The sequence below is a fragment of the Emys orbicularis genome, chromosome 1, assembly GCF_028017835.1.
Source record: "Emys orbicularis isolate rEmyOrb1 chromosome 1, rEmyOrb1.hap1, whole genome shotgun sequence".
In the NCBI taxonomy this organism is placed as follows: domain Eukaryota; kingdom Metazoa; phylum Chordata; order Testudines; family Emydidae; genus Emys; species Emys orbicularis.
This window is the reverse complement of record NC_088683.1, coordinates 99913344-99935081: the sequence shown is the minus strand read 5'-3', so window position 1 is coordinate 99935081 and position 21738 is coordinate 99913344. Positions and strand designations below refer to the sequence as shown.

Here is a 21738-nt window from a genome sequence, read left to right as displayed (position 1 = left end):
AGAGGTCAGACAAGGTACATGAGATTTGAATGTTACTGGTTGGTGTTCGGGGGGGGGGGGGGGGGGGACAAAACAGTCATCTAGATTTTCTTTAGAACTACAGTAACATTAGTGTCCTCAATAGGTCATTGGGCAGCAGACATAACACACTAAAGAATCTACTTTACATTACCTAGAGACACTCAACATCAGGCCTTAATAGTAATATCTCCTGCTAATTCCAGTGCTGACCATTTTGCTGCTATTCTGTATTGTCAAATAAGGACTAGGACCAAACAAAACTGGAACAAGTTTCTCCAGATGTAAGCAACCAGTGCATTAAAAAACCACCACATTACCACTGAACCTAGTTCATCCTATGCCCCTTGACAGCCTCTGCTTTAACAGTGACTTAAGGGATAGACTTTTGTGCACTGTTTGATGCAAGTCACAAACAGGAACTACAGAACCAATGCAGATTCCAAATCCTTATCCTCTAGCACGCCCCCTTTGGGCACATGTAAGCATGTCAGCAAGCCTGGCTCTTATACCTTGTTCCTTGTGCATGACTGTCATAATCATCTACAGAGATCACTGTCATTTCCATGGCAACAACCCAGTAAAAGGTTGCTCTTGTAAATTTTGGTGGGTGGGAAGAGAATAGAACCTGCCAGTTCAGATAGCTATTTCTCATTTCATCCACAGAAAAAGACACTCTTCTGGGGTACAGGATGTTTGTTACTGGAGAGGGCACATGTGCTAAAAACCTGAATCTCAGAGGGAGATTAGACAGCCAGCTTGGCATTAGCATTCCCTTCCACTGAGGTTCCAGATGTGGGAAAAGCAAGCCAGATGTTAGGTATAACCCCATTTGGGATGTTTGTTATTTAGTACTGTTTTAATCAGGCTTCCTGTTTACTGCTTTCCAAAGTCTTTTTTTCTAGCCAAAAGCAAGTTAATGATATTCAAAACATACTCCAAACAACGACACTCAAATGCCAACATCCAACCATTTCACCACAGCATTCCCTGGGGGATCCATTCTACCCAGGGGAGTTGTGGGGCTGAAGAAGCAGCAGTGTCACATAAGAGTTTCATATGGGGCAGTGTAAGGTTAACTATGCATGTTTGGGAGAAGTTGGTTGCAGCAAGTTTACATGGAATCCCCATAAAAGCCTTTCCCCCCATTACAGAAGATTGTTACTTACATAGATGAGCCCTGAGTAGTATCTCTCCTTCAAGTTGTGCAGCACAGAGGCCTCATTCAGGCAGGTCAGCTCTGCCATATCTTCCACTTTAGAGAATTTGGGTGGATTCATCTTCTGGATGTCATCTTTGTTTATTCTCACTTTCTTTCCATTTTCTGCCAGCTCCACTATGGCCTCATCTCCCACTTCCTCCTTCAGACTGGCCATTTCAAACCCATTCTTCTCCGATGGGACCCACACCAGTTTCTTGGCTGCCCAGTCAGCCTGAGCCAGGGGGTTGTTGATGAGGTTTTTGTCCACATAAAGGTACTTATCAACTTCTTTTTGAGCCATGGTGACTTATGAGTGACCTGAAAGAACAAAAAAATAAGTCAAGTTTTTACAATTTAAGCAGCATTATGAACTCCTAGAGGCAAATAGACTCTACCCTGGCTATCAGAGCCTCCCCCACCTTAAATTTGTTTCAGTAATCACAGGTGGCTTGCTTGAATTACATACAAGGTCAGGTTTCTCCTCCTAAAATGACAGGAAAAGAACAGACTTTTGAAACATTGAGTATTTAGCATTTGTAAAATATGTATTTTCTATTCCCTAGCAAAAACAAGTTAAACTGAAATTAAGGTTGTAAACATGTTAGACAATTTGGAAGCACCAATCCCTATAGTAATTTACTGACAAACACCTAGATAACTACTTGTTCGCATTGCAGTTAAGACCAGATTTCTGTACTATCACCACCACTATCTAGGCCAGAGGTGGGCAAACTACGGCCCGTGGGACCCTCCTGCCCGGCCCCTGAGCTCCTGCCCCGGGAGGCTAGCCCCCGGCCCCTCCCCCGCTGTTCCCCCTTCCCCGCAGTCTCAGCTCACTGCACCACCGGCGCAATGCTCTGGGCACTGGGGCTGTGAGCTCTTGCCTGGCAGCGCAGCTGCAGAGCCTGGCCTGACCCGGTGCTCTGGACGGCGCAGCTGCAGCGCTGCCAGCCACCGGTGCTCCAGGCAGCACGGTAAGGGGGCAGGGGGGGTTGGATAGAGGGCAAGGGAGTTCGGGGTGGTGGTCGGGGGCGGGGGTGTGGATAGGGGTTGGGGCGGTCAGAGGGCGGGGAACAGGGGGCAGTCAGGGAGAAGGGGTGGTTGGATGGGGCAGGGGTCCCGGGGGGCAGTCAGGAAGGAGAGGAGGAGGAGTTGGATGGGGCAGCGGGGGGCAGTCAGGTGACAGGGAGGGGTGGATGGGGCAGAGGTCCCGACAAGGAACGGGGGGGTTGGATGGGGCAGAAGTCCCGGGGGGGGGGGGTGCCGTCAGGGGGCAGGAGCCAGGCCATGCCTGGCTGTTTGGGGAGGCACCGCCTCCCCTAACTGACCCTCCATACAATTTCAGAAACCTGATGTGGCCCTCAGGCCAAAAAGTTTGCCCACCCCGAGGCTGTTGACAGAATTCACTACAGAACAGTTTTCACCAAGCCTTTTAGCTCTCTCCTCGCTCCCCCTCCATTTTGAAGTCTTTTTGGTATTTCCTGGTTCACTGAAAATGTGATATTTGATGTACTTCAGCATTTACGAATGCCATGGATTGCCTGGGTTGAGCTGGCAGTTACCCTTTATTCCTTGAAGATATCCCAAAGTGTCTCAAGATACATTTTAAGAAGAGAATTTAAAAGGCGGGTTAAGAATGCACTAAGTACTCCCCATAGCCAGATTATGGTAGATACCCAACACAAATCTGGGCTTAACTCAGTTTATTTGTGCTCTGCAGGTCATCTTTACAGGAAAATACTGTTGAAGACGCTGGTTATCAGGGTACAGAAACCTTCTGGTTTAAGAAATATTGTGGTCACTATCTTGTTTAAAGATCATCATGTTTTTGTAGCAGTGACATAACTGAGGCTTAGTGATGGAGAGATCACTGACACTGCATCAGGGAGAACGTTGGGGATTTCTAGGTGTGTGTATAAAACAAAGTAATTTGGATTTAATCTTTCATCAAAACTATCAGAAATGCTTCCGCCAAGCGCTTTCTGGTTCCTAAAATGGGATTTATGAAAGGCACCATTTGGTTGGCGAATCAAGATTCTAGTGCGCTACATGCACCAGGGCTCATTAAACCAGAGAAAGCCAGACACTTCACAAAAACACCAAAAGCCTTACCCCTTAGAATCCGTGCTCCCCCACCTGTCAGTCACTTAACTCATTCTGATTTTGTGCAACTTTGTCAGAATTTTCAGTTAGCCAGAAAAGAGAAGAAAAAAGGAGAAGAGGCAGAATGGTCTATGCATGCAACAGGAGGCTGTCAAATACTGTTACAACAGTTCCTCTTCAGGTACATAAACAAAGCCTGCAAAGCCACCTGGGCACAGCAGAGTTTCCCAAAGAGACAACAGGCATTAAGAGCTTCACTGCAGAAGCAATCTGGCCCCAACATGCATTGGGATCAACTTAAAGCCTAACATCAGGCACATGCAACAGCAAGAGAAGTCTGGAAAAATGCCAACTATGGTATAGATGGGCGCCGAGGCCCAATCCAGCAATGTGTGCACATGCAGGGAAATTCCTTCTAACAAATGGATAACTGTACTCTTGCTTTGTACTGAATGCTGTACTTGTTCCTGCTCTGCAAGTTTTGTAGCCATCAGTAAGGAACAAGTAGTCCACATATAGCAATATCACTTGGACTCAGATTTAAAATCTACATCTTAGACCAGGGGTCGGCAACCTTTCAGAAGGGGTGTGCCGAGTCTTCATTTAGTCACTCTAATTTAAGGTTTTGCGTGCCAGTAATACATTTTAACTTTTTTAGAAGGTCTCTTTCTATAAGTCTATAATATATAACTAAACTATTGTTGTATATAAAGTAAATAAGGTTTTTAAAATGTTTAAGAAGCTTCATTTAAAATTAAATTAAAATGCAGAGCTCCCTGGACTGTTGGCCAGGACCTGGGCAGTGAGAGTGCCACTGAAAATCAGCTCGCGTGCCGCCTTTGGCACGCATGCCATAGGTTGCCTACCCCTGTCTTAGACCATGAATGCAAGGAATTAAACAAGCTTGTTTTAAGAATACACTTGAGGCTAGAAGACTAAGTAGACACAAGCAGGGCCCTTGTGATCTGACGGTATTTTAGGCCTTATTTCTGCAGCAAGTCAGGTACAACCTGCAGTAGGGGCCCAAGGAGACAACCCATTACACCCACTGTTGGCTAGATAGCAGCAGGAGCAAAGGTAGAGCAACAGTGTTTGTAATCCTACAGTGCTTAGACAGCACACACCTGTAAATGAGGCCACCACTAAAATGAGAGTCAGCTGTCAGACCATTCTAGCACTACACCACACTCCAGGACATCTGGCCTGAGAGAATACACAGGAAGGGGGAAAGTAGTCCAGGTTCTTGGAAGAATGGGTTGGTGATTCAGTATGAGATCTTGCAAATCTCAGGTGGCCTTGCATATCTACTACAGATTGTAGGCCAGCCAAAGGGTTAAAGAGAGAAAAAAGGAACTAAAACGTTCATTGTGTCCATGATCGTATCAGGTTTGGCAAGGCAACAGATGTATTCTAACCTCCATTACACAGCTTCCTGCAAATGCAACTCCCAAGAATTTAACCAGTTGCCTTTTTTGGCTATAATCAAGCAGGACACCAGAGGCTGAGTGCTTCAGCTAAATTAGGATTCCTCAGGAAATGATTAAACTGAACGCAACTACATTCTGAAGAGCTTTACATTCAGCCTAAAATACATATTCCTGACTTCCTTTCCACTCAGAGCATACTTTTGCTACAGTCTGGAGATTCTTCTCCCTCACATTTTGAGGTAGAGATGAACACCTTTTGGCTAGGAAATGGGACCACAGGTCAAAAAGATACCTCACCCAGGTATGGACCCTTTCACAATCAAAGATGATAGCCACATTAAGGAGACTGGTCAAAACCCTTATTTCAGGGTTTCTCCTCCTCCTCCATCTCACACACAGTAAGACTGCACTCTTCAGCAGTGAGAGATGGTTGGAGTGCACAATACCATTTGCTAACTAGCCCTCCTAGCCTATGGCTTCAGCATCTACGGTACACTTCTGCCTCCATCAGTTATTCCAGGTTGTGCATTGTGCAGGAGGGGCATGTAGAAAAATTAGGCCTCCTGGGCTGGTGCTAACACTAGTGCCAGGACTAAGAAGAGGTTGTTTGCACCTCTAATTCCTGGGCAACCCTTAGCACTGCCCTACCTTGTGCTTCCTACCACAACTATGGGGCTCACAGTAGGAGGGAATTGCCTAGACAGAGACTGCTCCAGTCACATCACCTACTGCCCCCAATCCAATCCTTCACTGCTCCAGCCTGTTTCTGACAAGCTCCACAGTACCTCCTGAACCTGGGACCTCTGTGGTGATGTCTACACTACCGCAGTAAGTCGACCTACGCTACGTAGCTGGAGTCGACGTACCTTAGGTCAAGTTATCACAGGGTCTACACCGTGGGGGGTCAACAGGAGAAACTCTCCCATCGATTTACCTTACTCTCTCTCATCGGGGTAGAGTATAGGGGTCGGTTGGAGAGCAATCTGCTGTCAATTTGGCGAGTCTTCACTAGACCCGCTAAATCGACCGCTGGTGGATCGATCTCAGAGCATCGATCCCGGTTGTAGTGTAGACATAGCCTGTGATAATGCAGAGGTCCCGTGCCAGTGTTATTCCCTGGGAGCCTTGAGTTCCCAAATTCTATGCAGTGGTGAGGCCATGGGCCAAAAAAATTCATAGTTACCCAAGTGCCTGCAGAAGATCCTAGTTTAGGGAGGGATGCAATTATTGAAGCCAGCTATGTACAAGTACCCAATGAACTACAATACTAAGAAATCCTATACATGGATGAGTATGAAAGATGTGAAACTTTATATATTCATGAGCATGGCTATCACAACACTCTGCTGTGACTATAGGCTGATTTCCACGTGCTGAATCCTGTTTGCCAGAGAAGCTGATGTGGTAATTAGAGACACAGCATCAACACAGGCAGTCATGCTTAAAAGCCAAACAATTAATGGGTGCGCTGAGCAGGTAATCATTCTTTCTGGGAAAGACACCAGCTACTAGTGTTGCTCTGCAAGTGGTTTGTTTGCTCAGTAGTTTGTTTTGGGTGTAGACATGATTGTGTGAGGCATGGACATTTATATATATACATACAAGTATATTGGGCGATAGTTCAGATGAGAAGATAATTGTGCTGTTTGTTGCAATACAGCCTATAGACAAAAAAATGTAAAAAAAGTGTCAAGATCAAAATCTCTAAAAAAAATTTTGGAGTTTAAAATTCTCCTTCCTAGTGTTGTTTTCAGAAATGGTACACAAGGGAATGTTACAGATCTATTAACACAGTAATTCCCAAACAGTGGTCCATAGTAGTCTGAAGAGCTGGTTAGTCAAGTGTTGTTTGCTTTCTTTTATCCAGGTGCCAAATCACATTGAAAGAAATCTACAAACACATTCTTTTCTATGTAAGTAGTTGTGTGATTATCACAACGATGTGGTGCAATTTCAAGTGGAGGAGAAGTGGTCTCCACAGTCACGAATGGGAGAGGTAATGCCCATAAGATATTAAGATAGTCCACACTATGAAATAAAAGTATGAGAACCCTTTATTTATGCATTTCCTTCCAGATTCTTCTGAGCTGACTGGACCAAACATTGCTTTTTAGTTAAGACACTATCTGTCCCCCTTAGGAACTAGGAGGAAACATGCATTTGTCTCAAACACTTCGGTCTACAAAAAGAACAGGAGTACTTGTGGCACCAAGGGAATCACACAGACTGAAGTTTGCCTTAGGCTTTGTACACATTACTACTTACCGTGCTATAACTTACATGCTTGGGGTGTGAACAAGCCACCCCCGGAGCAATGCAAGTTGCACTGACCTAACATAATGTTGTCCACACCAGCACTTGGTGGGAGAGCTACTGCTACTTGCGGGGGCTGGAGTAATTAAGTTGACAGGAGAGCTCTCCCCCATTGGCTTAGAGCATCTGCACTAGCAGTGCAGTAAGCTCTGTAGTGTAGCCATAGGTTTAGCCTTCCCACGGATTTCCAGCTTTAGGGTTTGAGAGTTAAGGAGGTTCTCTTCCCCACACCCTTTTACTCCAGCAGGACTATCAGGTGCCAATATAACAATTCTACAAATTGAAACTCACCTTGGCCAAAAAAGATCTAAAAGTTGCCCGCCTTGCTGAAAGCCATTGCCTCTATGTTTCAGAACTAAGAACTGATTCAAGACCTTTAAAAGAAGCCAGCGTAATCTGTTTGTAATTTAATCTTCCAGAACTATTTGCATTACCCCCTCTCCCCCAGTGTTTACTTTGTCAGCAGCCACAGAATTGTTATTTTTGGGATTGAGCCATTGCTCATCAAGATGGGCTTGGACTATACTAAACTATCTAGGTAAAAGCAGAAGTAATGTTAGACTGAAAATAATCAAAGAGCACTAACAGGAGTTTTGCATCAAATTTACTGTAGTACTTGGAGGGCGGGTTAAACAGCTAGTATTAAACCAGGAGACTTCTGATTTGAGTCTTCCAAAGCTTTCACTAACTGGAGATTCCCAAACTAGTCCCATAGGTGCTAAAACAGAATTTCTGGGGAAAAGGAGTTACCATGCTGAGGCAGATTTGTCTCCTTTCTTATCAGAGAATAGCATTTAAAGGGAAAGAGGCTGGTCTTATAGTGTAAGTCTTGGACTGGGACCAGTTCCTGGATTTGCCACAGATATCCTGTGTGGCCTTGGGAGGGTCACAGGTAACATCAGCTCTATCTGTAAAATGGGAATATTACTTTCCTACTTTAGAGTCTTGTCAGGATAACTTCACTGATGTTTGTGAGGTGCACTGGTATGGGCCATAGAATACCTAGGTAGAAGTAGTGTAGTGTCCGAAACAGCTCACTGTAACAGAACATCAGTCTACATGCTCAGAATTGGAGCTTGTGCTTCCCTTTCTACATGCAGGAATGATTTGTCTGGAAGCTTACCTTTTGATAAATTTAATAGTGTCTTACTAGATGACTAAGAAAATTTCATAGGAAATTATCCTGAAGTGTGTTTAGTGACCTTTATGGCAGCATTGTAGAGGCAAGATTAGAAAGAGGGGGAAACGAAGATTAGCTTGTTTTAGGTAAGTGTTACTGTCTAGATAAACAGACTCACTTTGTGTATGCAGTTCACATTTTTAGGTTGTCTGTATATTTGAACAAAGTTCACAAATGTAAGTCATCAGTTCTTTGTTGAATTGTCCCACAAACTACTCTGTAGTTACAACCCACTGAATACATCAGCTTAGGACCTTCCATCAAGAAGGGCAAACTCCATGTCTTGTTGACATGACAAGATTCTGTCATTAGAGAACTAGTATTACTGGCGGATTAAGATACAATTCAATCACAGCTAAGAATCTCTTCCCAGTGGGAGAACTTGGATACTCTTTGCTAATGTAGAATGTTTAAAGAATCTGACCTTGAATAGCCTGGCTGAAATGAAACATTCATCAATAGACATGATAGGAGTCCCATTCAAATGTATGGCCTGAGCAATCTGTTCTTGCCTCGGTTCTGCTGATAGAACTATTTCTCCTTCCCCAGCCATCTGAGCATAGTTTATCAAAACCAACAACTAAAAGATAACCATATTTAAGAGATCTAATTATATAGCAGATGGTGCCAAACTGGAAAGTGCAGTATGTAGGTTAAGCAAGTGGTGAGAGTGTTAAAATGCATCATGTGACTATGAACTGAAAGCAGCTTCTTGCAAGACTGCAGCATCTACTATTCATTATGAATGTTCCTCTGAATTTGCTGAGGAACTGTTTGGCCTCAGCTCCTTAGGACTGATTAAGTGAGTGGGAAGATGAACAAAGAAAGAGCAAAAACAAGGTTATACCCTAGTTTGTAGATAGGACTGTAGCTTGAAACCTCAGTTATCATTGAAGAAGCTAAGTTTAATATTTCATGTCTGTTCCTAGGAGAACAGTTTTCTGGATCTAACTACTAGCCCATCAAATCCAGTATGCTCTATAACATACATAGCCTGATGCTACAGACAAAGCCAAAAGTCATAGTGCACTCAGTCAACTGTCTAATGCTGTAGATCGCAGTGGGGTTGGGGGTGGGGACAGGAATTCCATCCTGACCCTACTACACAGCCTCCTTAGAATTTAAGAGGTTCTTCATTATGCTCATCTTCACTTTTTTTTTTTTTTTTAGGAGGTTGTGTCGCTACACAGCTTTGTTCTTTTTAATGGAGCTTTTACTTAAGACTTCCAGAAGTCATTACTAGACTTGCTATAGTTACTCCTGGGGGAATTCTGCACCACTGCACGCATGCAGAATTCATGTCCCCCACAGATTTCTTTGCTTCCCCACAGAAAAATGATGGGGAAGCAAAGGGAAACTGAAAGAGTGGTCATGCGCCCCTCCCCAACAGCACAGGCATGTCATTTTGGGCACCCAAAGCAGCCGGCAGAGAGGTAAATCACCATGGGGGGGGGAGGGGAACACGGACACGCTGCGGATGCCTTGGTGGCTCCTGCCCTGCACTGGGCTCAGCTGCTAGTCCTGGCTTGGATGGGGGTGGCGGAGGATGGGACTTGCTCTTCCCCTGCAAGAAGCGGCTGGAGGTGGGCCAGACCCACCCCCAGAAAGCTCCCCCGGTTGCAGGAAGTTCCGACCCCCTGCTTCCTGACCCTTTCAACCACCACGGGAGGATTCACTATAGAGGGAGATGCTCACTCACCCACCCAACCCCTGTGCATCTGGACCTCCCTATATCCAGACCCCACAAGGCCCAACACCCCCTGCAGCCAGAACCCCTACACTGAGCCCTCTACACCTGAACTCACGCCCCACCACACCCAGACCGCCCCACCATGCCCTACTCCCCCTGCATCTGGACCCACACCCCTGCATCCAGGCCACTCCCTACTGAGGCCCCCACACCCAAACCCCTACCCCACCAAGCCCCAACCAGCTGCACCTGGACCTCCACCCCACCAAGTGCTTGTGCCCACTCTCCCAGCACCCAGACTCCCTTGCTGAGCCCCAACCACCTTCACCTGGACCCCCACCCAGAGTCCCATTCCCCCTGCACCTGGGACACACACCCCCCAACGAGCCCCTGTGCATCCAAATCCCCACCGCATCCGAACACCGCACCCATATTGCCCCACACAGAACCCTCTCACTCCACACCTGGATCCCCCCACACTAAGCCCCTCCATACTTGGAGCATGCCACGCTGAGCCCGTTTGCTCCACATCTGGATTGGGGCCCAGGGCTGAGCATGTGTGCAAGACTCTGTCCCTCTTGCTTGCTATCTTGGTGCACCTGGCGCAGAGGGGCAGGATCCCAGAGTGTTTCTGGGGCCAGCCCAGCCCTTGCACTGTGTCAGGGTCGGGTGCAGCCTCACTGCCAAGTCCACTGTCTAGGGGTGGGGGGAAGCTGCAGGGTGATCTCCCACCTCTGTGCAGCCAGTGACCTGTGCTCCCCACTGCCATGCTGGAGCTTCTATATTTATTTATTTGACAAAATATGCAGAATTTTAAAATATTGTGCACAGAATTTTTATTTTTTGGCACAGAATTCCCTCAGGAGTATATAGTTCACTGCTGTCCTTTCTAGTCACATCCTGACTCATCCAAGACATTGGACAATGATTTATTTCATAATTGGAATGTAGATGTTTGGTGATTTTTGTTAAAAATTCATTGACATTAGGGCTGTCCAGACTTGCCAGCTGCAATATTTCTACTACTGTACCTTAAGTAAAAGGCACAGCATTAATATGTGCCCCACTGGCCATGAGAAAAAGTAATCAAGAAACTTTGAGGGCATTTTGGCATCATGTATTCAGCTGGATAGAGTACACGCCAATGGGGCAATAAATAGGCGAGGTATCAAGAATCTTAGTGACAATAGGTTAAAGGGAGTTGGACTAACTGGAGGAGAGGGGTAAATTAAACACTGATGAGAAATTTTAAGTTCTAGGGTCCAATATGGCAACTTCAAGACACTGAACCATTCCTACCCTGCTGGGAAATTAGTTCATTTCACATATGTGCACTACCTGATTTATACAAGGTTTAGATAGTGAATGGCAAACTGGATTCTGGAAGTGGATAGTTGTGTCCGAAAAAGAGACTTCTTTCTACCTTTCCTCCCTGTACCACGCAACACGGAATTTCTCTGATAAGTAAATCTGAACTAGTCTACTGTCAAGGTCAATCATGAGATAGAAAGACAAGAGTTAGTGTGTGTGTCTTACAGGTTCCCTTGAAAGGTCTGCAGCAGGTATTTTCAGAATGGTGAATATGGGATACATGCTTTTGGATGACCAGCTTTAGAATTCTCTTAATTTGATCTCAAGCACTATCTGGTAAGTGCATGAAGCAGCATTTCCACCCTCCAGTATAGTCCTTGTCACAGGAGGGTTGCTTTGGGACATAAAGGTTTTAAGTGGGAATTCCCAAAAAACACAAATCATACAACAGTAAGACACTACCATCACAATTTATCTGGGTGAAGGCAACGGTCAGTCACATTTCCCATCCCACGCAATAACACTGTTCAAACTAAGTCATATTACACTTTATAGTTGACTCAAAGCTAACTAGGGCTTACAAAGCGCACGCACTGGTGTTTGAAAATACCAACTGCTGTTCACAGGGAGTGGCCTTATCTTAACTTTAAGATCAGTCTTAAATCCAGCAAATCTAGGCTGGCTGCCACCTAACACTGTTCATTTGAAATAAATATTCCAAGATCACTATCCTGCATTACATGCTTTCTGCAACTGTTGTTTCTTATTAGTGATATACAGTACATGCTTTCTCAGCAAAGGAGAGAATCCCTCTCCCAGAGACAGCATGCCCACAAGGAAAACATTCCAGAGAGAGAACACATACTTCATGACCACTGGACAGAGTAATCCCACTTACGGAGATAGCAGTAGTTTAGAAAACTGCAGCCCATCCCTGCTGCTCAAACAGTTTTGCTGGGGGATTGTTGCCTCGGGAGTCAGAACAAACAGCAAGAACTTTGACCAGACATGTAGAATTCCTCAGGAACACTGCATTAGAGGGTGTAAGGACTTTCAGACAGTTTTAGCCCCTTGTTATCTCAGGGTCACTTTTCTCCCTTCTCCAATACTTTGCATTAGGGCTAATGAGACACTTTGGGGTGCTGAAAAAAGTTTAGTCAGATGCTTTAAGTATAAGAACCCTCCAGCTACTCACATTATTGTAGTAAATACACATTTGCTTGTCACAGGAGAGGGCAGGGATTGAGTTAATTACATCTAGTTTGAAGACAGGGAAGAAAAATAGGGCTGGCTACTTTTTGTGGAGCTGTAGGGCACAAGGCCTTACCAAGGAAAATATTGGTACAGCCATATCATCCTAGCCTCTAGGTACAGAAATTCAGTGCAATAGCATATCAGAGAACTTGTTTTTATCTTCCATACCAATAATATTTCAAATAAATATTCTAATATTTTTCCCTATCCATATAGAATGAAAACTTGAAGTTGTTTGGCAGCCATGTTCAAATGTGATTTCTACAATGGAAACAGGGTCTACATCTCACCAGAAACACTATGGCTGGCTTTGTAATTAGTTCTACTACACTATGATAGTCTATATACTAGGCCTTTGTGCCAAAAGTTGCCCACCTGCGTTTCAAATGGTTCAGCTCCACCATTGACAGCAAATGTGGAAATGTTGGACAGAAAAGCCTAGTGTAGCTAAGGCTTACAAGATCCAAGTTTGATTCTCAACACCACTCCCCATGCAGTCAAGGATTGGGAGATCCTCCCTTGGAAGCAGAGGTAAGCTGCAAAGAGGACTCATTAAGTACCTTCTGGCCAGGAAAACAGCCAAGACACTTTAATAGAAAATACCAAGCAGCCTTGAGGCTCAACAGGTATGCAGGGGCCAAGCGAAAACAACTTCACCACCTATAAATACTGAGGCCTGGTCTACACTACAGAGTTCGGACGATGTAAGGCATCTTATGTTGACCAGCTCTGTAAGCGTCTACACTAAAATGTAGCTCTCATTGATGTAACTCACCCACTACACTGACTTAACTCCACCTCCAAGAGAGGTCTAGCTCTTAGGTTGACATAATTAGGCCAACACAGTTAGGCCAATACAGTGTCAGTGTAGATACTGCATTGCTTACAGCGACTGTTGCTCCCTTTCAGAAACAGTCCCACAATGCCCCTCACTGACAGTTAAATCCTAGTGAGGCTGACACAAGGAGTGTAGTGTGGATGTGTAGAACCCATTCAGTTACTGCAGTGGCTGTATGTCAATGTATTTTAGGTCAACTTAATTTTGTAGTATAGACTTGCCTTCAGACTCTGAAGACATATCTAACATCTGCAAGGCTTTGCACTGCTCCATCCCTGCATACTTATCTAGTTGAACCCTGTGTGCACCCCACACTTTGTTGTTTCCACTTGTTTCTGCTACACTGAGCTTTCCCCTGCCCTGTCTGCCATGACCTTAAGCTAACTTGCTCCTTCTGGTTAGTCATCCAGCCCTGACCTCTACCTTTTCCCTCTTTCCAAAGAGGAAGTTATTCATTTATAATAAGGAGCCTACCTATGCACACAATAAGCCTCTCAATCTTTTACTGATTTAGAACCTGTCCTCCCAAACCCTCCTCTTAAATGTTTCTAGAGCAGTGGCTCTCAACCTGGTGGTACGCAGAGGTCTTCCAGGGGGTACTCAACTTGTCTAGATCAGTGTTTCTCAACCTGGGGGTTGCAACCCCCAGGGGGGTCATGCGACAAATTTAGGGGGGGTCCCCAAGTGCAAGGGCCCTGTGAAGCTAAGTTACTTGCTTCAGCTCTGCATGGTGACAGGTCTCAGGCTTCAACCCCGCCGCCCGGGTCTGTGACTTCAGACAAGGCTCACAAGTGAAAAACAGGCTCAAGTATCACACTGAAATGTAAGTATAAAATAAATCAATTGGAATATATAAATATTGTAATCATATGATGAAAATGAGAAAGTCAGCACTTTTTCAGTAATAGTGGCTGTGACACTTCTGTATTTTTATGTCTGATTTTGTAGGCAAGTAGTTTAAGTGAGGTGAAACTTGAGATGCACAAGACAAATCAGACCCCCTGAAAGGGGTACAATAGTCTGGAAAAGTTGAGAACCACTGCTCTAGAGCACTTATCACCATAAATATTTGAGTGCTTTCCCCACATTTTCTCACCCCTTTTATGTCTCCTTTACTCTGGAAACTCCATAGAGCGTGTTCTTTTACTAGTCTGAAGTGCTAGTGCTGCTCATAAGTAGTGGTCTCCAAGTACAATAGAATGAGGAGGGATTCAACTCAAGCACCAGAAGTAGCAAATTCACTCTTACAGGAAGCATGTACACCCTATAAAATTTCATGTTCCCCTCACTGTAAGGGCAATAATTTGGAAAATATAATGTACCAGACAAAGTTTCAGTGATAAGAGAAAAAAACAAAACAAGAGGAGGAAGAAAAATACGAGCGCATTCTTACTCCTCATAATCAATGAGTAAAAGCCTTCCCACATGGACCACAATAAACTTTAGCCTCTCCACCATAAGTGTGGTGGATGGGGTAAGTCTACACAACTAATCCTCCCAGTACCCAAACAAGCAAGAGACTGTATTTGTAAGCTAGATGCAGTAATTGTCAGAGTAGAGACATCACCCCACCATATTCTACCAATACAGTCAAAAATATCAGTTTCAGATATAACCTGCATCTGCCTTTTTGGCCTATATTGAAGAATCATAGTCCATACTGTCATAATCAGATGTGCACAAGGGAAAATTTAAAGTATTTTACATGGCAAGAGAGAAAGAACTAGACAGAGTTATGGTTGATACAACCACATATTTCCAGATTTAATATTTACAATGCAATACATATCTGCATATATCTATGTAACGGTTATTAAAAATCACATATTAAGTCTTACTGAAGTTATTTGGGAATTCCACTTTTAGGTGGCTGAATCATGACAGTACACAAGTGTCAAAATTACACATGTGCATTTCACGTTGCCTGCCATACAATATCTTAAACTGCAAGCTCAAGTGCTTCTGTACAAGACTTGTGTGTCAGGAAGTTAAATAAAGCAGATAAAGAACATTTTAGCATGCAATAGAAAGTTTAAACTTTTATGATGTTCTAGTATTAACATTCATACTGCAATAGCACCTAAAGGCAATAACCAGTTTAGCACCCCATTTTGCAAGGCATTCTACAGACATAGCATGACAGTCCCTGCCCAACAGAGTTTACAGCCAAAAAGCCCTCACTATTTCATCCTAAAGTTCACCTGGGAAACCATACCATTTTATAGACAGTTACCAGCTACATTTTGGGGCCGGGGGATTAACAAATAACTGTTTTAGTTACACTTTATTTACACAGGGTGCAAGATTAAACCACCACCATAACTACTACCGCGTTGCTGTAAAATCAGATCAGTGACTCCAGTTCACTTCTGCTCAAAGCAGCACCAAGCATGCCACTAAAATCACTCAGACGCAAAAGCAGCCATCCTCTTAAGAGGAAAAGAGCCTGCATTCTAACAGTAAAGCCACCTGCATATCCTGCACATCCAGGTTGGTCAAGAGATAGCATAAACTCAAGTAAACAGGCGCATTTAAAGAAAGTTAAGATCATATTATCTTAAATTGTGTTGTATCACTAAACCCAATTACAGAGAAGTAAACTACAAGAATACATTTTACTTAAGAATAAACAGGAAATTGCAATCTTGATTATCTGACAAGAAACGCAGTTCCTAGCCAAATACAAGAAACCAAAGTTGTAAGCTTTGCCTACAACAAAGATTTTTCTATCAAAAATAGAACCTGCCTTACAAATCTGAGTATCTGCTTTGCATGCATTCAAATGAGAACTGTAGTTCCTGTGTCTTAACCTACATCATATCATGTGGATTTCTTGCTGAGACTGATCAGTAAAACTGTAGCTTTTGATGAGCAGCAGAATTCATGCCGATCTTGATCATGACAAATGTTCCTAAACTGTTAAATTTCTCTCAACATATACTACTGTTCATTTGTTACAGATTGTTGCTGGTCACCCATCCACCTGGCTCTAGCCTCTATTCCTTAGTAAAGTGCCTAAATAAGCTGCTTGTGTACATTGTAACTAGATACTAGTTTTCTTTTGAAGGAAGATGAAACCTCAACCCCCAACAACACAAATCCCACAGGAGTTATGAAATATGCCTTTGCATACCCTGCTCATAATACCTTTCCTCATCCAACATAATGCATATCTATTGCCTATGTTTCCTGCTACTGTATGAAGTGTTGTTGTAACCCTGTTGGTCCCAGGATATGAGAGACAAGGTATGGTAACATCTTTTATTGGACCGACATCGGTTCGTGGAAGGTACAAGCTTTTGAACTATACAGAGCTCTTCCTCAGGTGTGGGGAACTATTATTTCAGATAAATATGCCAGGGAGTTCTATAGTTACAATTTTGTTATGCTTAGACACAAAGGTGACATTGACATAAGCAATACATAATGCAAGAGCAAAAGAACTAGTTTCTGAAGTAACTGGCAATGAAATTGTTCAGAGTTTTATTAATGGAAAATTGCAAACTCCACTACCTCTTTGGTCTTCTTTAGGAAGCTCAGGGAAAAAGCAGCATGCTGCCTGGGAGAGTAACAGATTCAAGAGGCAATGACTGAAAGCAGGTACATGGTGTATGCTGTGGAGAGAATCTGGGTTGGTATCAGATCAGATGTTGCTATGCCACTACAGTACTCTTGGATAACAACAGGAATCAGTGTTGAGTTCCGAAAATGTTGATCTTCTCAATACAAGTTCCCACAGCCACCAAGTGACTTAAAAGGGAAAGTGTGCATGAAAGGGATAAACCATAATTAAACATGGGCACACAGATTAACACAAACCTGTAGTTAATGTACTCCTAATTTACTAGGACACACCCATTGGTAATAACTTCCAGGGTAGACGTTGCATTTGCATGTGACTACATACAGTTTGTGTTATTGGATAACACTTCAAGATAGGTTGTTCGTTTCCAGATCCTTTTGCACAAGACGACTGAATTAGTCCTACCGGACGGCGTGCTCAGACCAAAAAGAAACTGAAGATGCAAGGTCACCTCAAGCCAGCACACAACTAGATTGATTGCCAGCAAAAACAATGCTGCTGCAGGCAATGCAATACTATTACAGCTTTATCCCAGCCCACAGGAATTACTGAAAATGAACACAAGGAAAAATTTTCTCTAACACTTATTATGCAATGCAGCTGTTTGCATATATGCTTTAAAATTGCAAATAAACATCAAGCAAGTGGGTTAACAAAATATACACATTAGAAGCCAGGAAGAACCCTCAGTGCCATCTAGCATTCCTTCAGATTAAGCACTGCACTTACAATGAACAAAACCATGTTCAATCTTATGTTCCGTCTTGAGGATTCAGACATCTTTCAGAAGAACTTCACACTAGTTTCTGGACCTTGAAGTTTAGCTGTTAGAAAGCCTCTCCTATAAGACAACCTGAAGCTGCCTTGCAAGAATGTAGACCTACTACAGAAAGATTTTTGCATCATAACTCTTAATTCCTCTTTAAATAAATCCTAGATTAACCATAAGAGTGTGCCTGTACCTCCAAGCAGGTCCATTTTATGATCTCACCATGGTAAAGTCATACAGATCCCTAAAAGTTACATAATCCTGGGCAAGAGAAAGATTCAGAAGGCTACTCATACTCAAGAGTCTTAAAGTCATTCCAGCCTAATTAGAAGGTTAGAGGTAGCAAAACTCAGAACAAACTAGTCACACTGTTCATCTCCCAGCAACTCAGCATATTGAGAAGGTCATGAGACAGACACCTCCCACAGACTGGTGTCCAATCAATGTCTGAAATAATTTAGACACTATAGCAGCTTTATCTCTCACATTTTCAAACACAGCTAGCCACGCAGGCATGTACATTCATGTTCTCACCTTCATGGAGATAGTTTGGAAGAGAATTATCCTATGAAATAGGGTTTGTTGCATCATTTAATATGGCATTTTTAAAGCAAGACCAATAAAATAATGCTTCGTGCTTTCATGCTGCCTGTTACAATACTAATACTAGGCCTCAGCAGTCAGACTATGAGCTTTTGCATTATCAGCACGCTTGACTGCTTTAAACACCTGCAGCTTTTGACTACACAGAGGACATTAGAAAAACTTGCAACTTAAGAGAAGTACTAGTTGCCATTTACTACAGAGTTTTAACACAAGACCTTCAGTCCCCTGGCATTTGTCATACCAGGGAAACAAATGCTTAGGAGGACATACAGGGTAGGTTTACACTGCAATTAAAAAACTGTGGCTCACGGGGCTCAAGCTAAGGGGCTGTTTAAGTGCAGTGCAGACACTGGGCTGCAGCCCAGGCTCTTGAACCCGCCCACCTTGCAAGGTCCTAGAGCTTGGGTTTTTAATTGCAGTGTGGACATACCCATAGATGACTGAAGTCTCCAAAGTGAAGGTATATGTACAGTGCCTTCCCTAGTGCTACTTAGTGAATAAACCATTTCCTGGCCTTATTATTTACGAGCTGCTTTACAATGTAGACTTAGTTGTGACAATACATCGACTTGTTTTCTTTAGCCCATTTTAAGACAGACAATCAGAATACATCTAGAAAGGATGAGAAAAATTGTATATTCTCAACAGCCACAACCGCCTCTCCTAGAACAAAGATGTCAAGCTGACAAGGGTCTAACTATTTTACTGAAAGTTTAACTTGAACCAGACATGAAGTAAGCAGAACCATACTCCTAGGATCAATAACCTGGAAAGTGAGATAAGACTGCTCTGACAGAAACCCATCAAGGCCTGGGTTTGTTCCTCTGGAATAAGAGTAATCAGCAGAAAAACCTAATAAAAGTATCAGTCATCCTATTATTTATATAAGAACAGATGTGCGCTATATGGCCATGCAAGCCTGCGGACAAGGTCACTACCTTCTCCTGAAAATTTACAATATCAGCTCTTGGCAAGACAAATTAAACATTGAGAGGGGACACTACATAAGAAATTCAACCTTCTTAGTCATATCCAGTTTAGAAGGTCCAGACATTTCACAGCTATTTATCTGGTACCATTCATGATTCTACACTGATTCCAACAAAACTACTGAAAATCTTAGACAAGAGATTTTTGTGTAGTGTCTGCCTGCAGACATGTATGTGTATATATATATATATATATATATACATACACACACACACACACACTGAAGTAATCCAAACTGCTCAGGAGAAACAAGCCACCCTAACTAGCCTCTATTGATGTGAAGCTTCCATGACTTAAGGTAAACTGTTTACTACAGATGTAGCTTCAGAGGCAATTTCACATAGCCCAGTATCAGTAGTATCATGGGCTGTTAGCGTTATCCTGCACAACTTCAAAGTACTTAATTACTAAAGTAGCCCCACTTACTTGTATTAAGGGTCTTTTCTTCCAAATATTACCCCTCTCAACACCCCACATAGCAGAAACATTTGCTTATCTCATCTCAGCTAAGCAGAAGATTTGAGTGCCACAATTCCAGAAAGTGGGCATATGAATCAATGCAAGGCTGCATCAAGGTTTGCAGCTTTCATTGGAGTGCCACAGATAACTTAACTAAGTCACATTGTTACCTGGTGACTAAGTTAGAAAGTATCTTTACACAGGCAGTAACTGATTACAGAGCTTTTACTTTTAACTGAAAAGTAACTCAAAAGGCATCACACCTATGCTTAAGGGAAGAAACTGTATTTTAAGAAGAGTTACGGATGTGTGTTTAATCTTAGAACCAAGGTTCATAAAGCTCCACACCTCTATGCAAATTACTCTGTACCTTCTTTACAGAGAAGGGCAGGGCGACATGGTTTGCTAGTTTGGACTCCTTCTAGGAGAACACTCGTTCAGCTTCGAAGTTCAAACCTATCATGCGTTACTTAGCACATTAGTGTAGATAAGACAGACCTGATAAACAGTCTCTCCCACAAAACCCTAGATTCTTAGCCCACTCTGGGTGCGGCCAGGCCTGAAAGACTCGCAAACAGGAAGAGAGCAATGCAGATAAGCACAAAGGTGATTCAGCAGGAGGACGGGGCTGGAAGAGGGTACCAGTAGCCATTGTGAGAACTGCCTCCTTAACCTGACCAGTGCATCTTGGTACCATGAAACTACAGTGTATTCGGCAGAACAAGATACCGCTTTAAGGCTCATTTCACCCGGCGCCGAGGCAGATCAGGACAGGAGCACTCCTGATTAAACCCATTGGGTACGTTTCACCCTCAAGGGGGGGGGGGGGGAAGCTTGTTTCTTTCTACTCCTAGCGGAGGCAGGTTGGTTGTAACAAAGCTGGAGGGTTTCGCGCTGGTGCGCTGGAATGGGCTCGGAAAGTCCCGCGCTCTCCGAGCCTTTGCACACTGCAAGCTTCATCTTGCCCCGTCACTCCCTCCCTCCCCGCGGCTGGACTAGCCGGAGCGAGGCGAATGAGGAAGTCGGGCTCGGAGGGCGGAAGCCAAGCCCATTGCAATGTCTGCAGCGGGACTGTCAGCCCGTGACTCAGGCGGGAGCCCTGACAGCTGCCAAACGCTCCCTTCGCCCGCCCGTTACTCGCGGGGGGCGGGGGGAGGAAGAAGAGAAGAGAGAGAAAATTCACCCGCGCGAGCGGCACCCACCCAGCGCCGGGCAGGGACCGCCCGCGGCACAACGCCGCCCCCGCAGAGAGGCGCGGGCACGTGCTGCGCTGCCCCGGGCCAGGGCTCGCCCTGTGGGCAGGGCTGCCAGCGCGCTGCCCTGCACGGGGCGGGGCGACCTCCGTGCCCCTGCGGATGCCCCCTGTCCGCTCTCCGGCCGAGGGGGAGACGGCAGGTAACGGCTCTGCTGCCAGGCCGGGCAAAGCCACTGCCCGGGCCCCAGCCCACTGGCGAGACAAGCGGCTCCCAGGTACCGGAGCAGACCCGCCCGACCCTGCCCACTCTCAAAGCCGCCAGCGCCACCCTGAGAACCAAGCGCGAGCGCTGCGTTTCTCGTCCCCGCCCGCACCTCACCTCAGTCCGGTCAAAGCCTGGGAAGAGCCGCGGCGGCGGCGCCTGCTCCTTGCGGTGAGAGACTGGTCCTCGGGGCCGGTTCCTTGCACAGACTCACCGCTCGCCCGCCGCGCTGCTCCGGCTTTAACACCTCTAACTCCCCGGCACTGCGAGGTTTCAAGCCGGGCGGAGCGGCCGCGGCCAAGGCACAGTTCCGCCCCGTTTCTATATCATCCACCAATAGAAACACGGGTTGCTTCTGATTGACTCCGACCATAACCAACAGCGATCGAGGAGGCGCCTCTAGGAAGAGGGGGTCTAACGCTCGAGAGTGAAGAGCCCAGCCAATGGGCGCTCAGTCAGGGAGGGGCGCAGATTGACAACTTGGCCAACCAATGAGAACTAGAGTAGGCCTGCCGAGCGTGTCCTGCCGGTGTGGGGAG

General features: G+C 44.7%; 1 protein-coding gene across 1 annotated transcript in view; it reads right to left on the bottom strand.

Annotated features, from left to right (window-relative positions):
* MYH9 (myosin heavy chain 9) overlaps nucleotides 1-21497 on the bottom strand; it is a 95861-nt gene extending 74364 nt beyond the window's left edge. Inside the window, exons 1-2 of the mRNA XM_065415046.1 lie at nucleotides 21317-21497; nucleotides 1188-1537 (exon numbers count right to left, since the gene is read on the bottom strand). Of these exons, the coding sequence (XP_065271118.1) occupies nucleotides 1188-1520 (333 nt within the window). The 5' untranslated portion in view covers nucleotides 1521-1537; nucleotides 21317-21497. The remainder of the gene's footprint in view (nucleotides 1-1187; nucleotides 1538-21316) is intronic.
* Nucleotides 21498-21738: the final 241 nt, after the last annotated feature.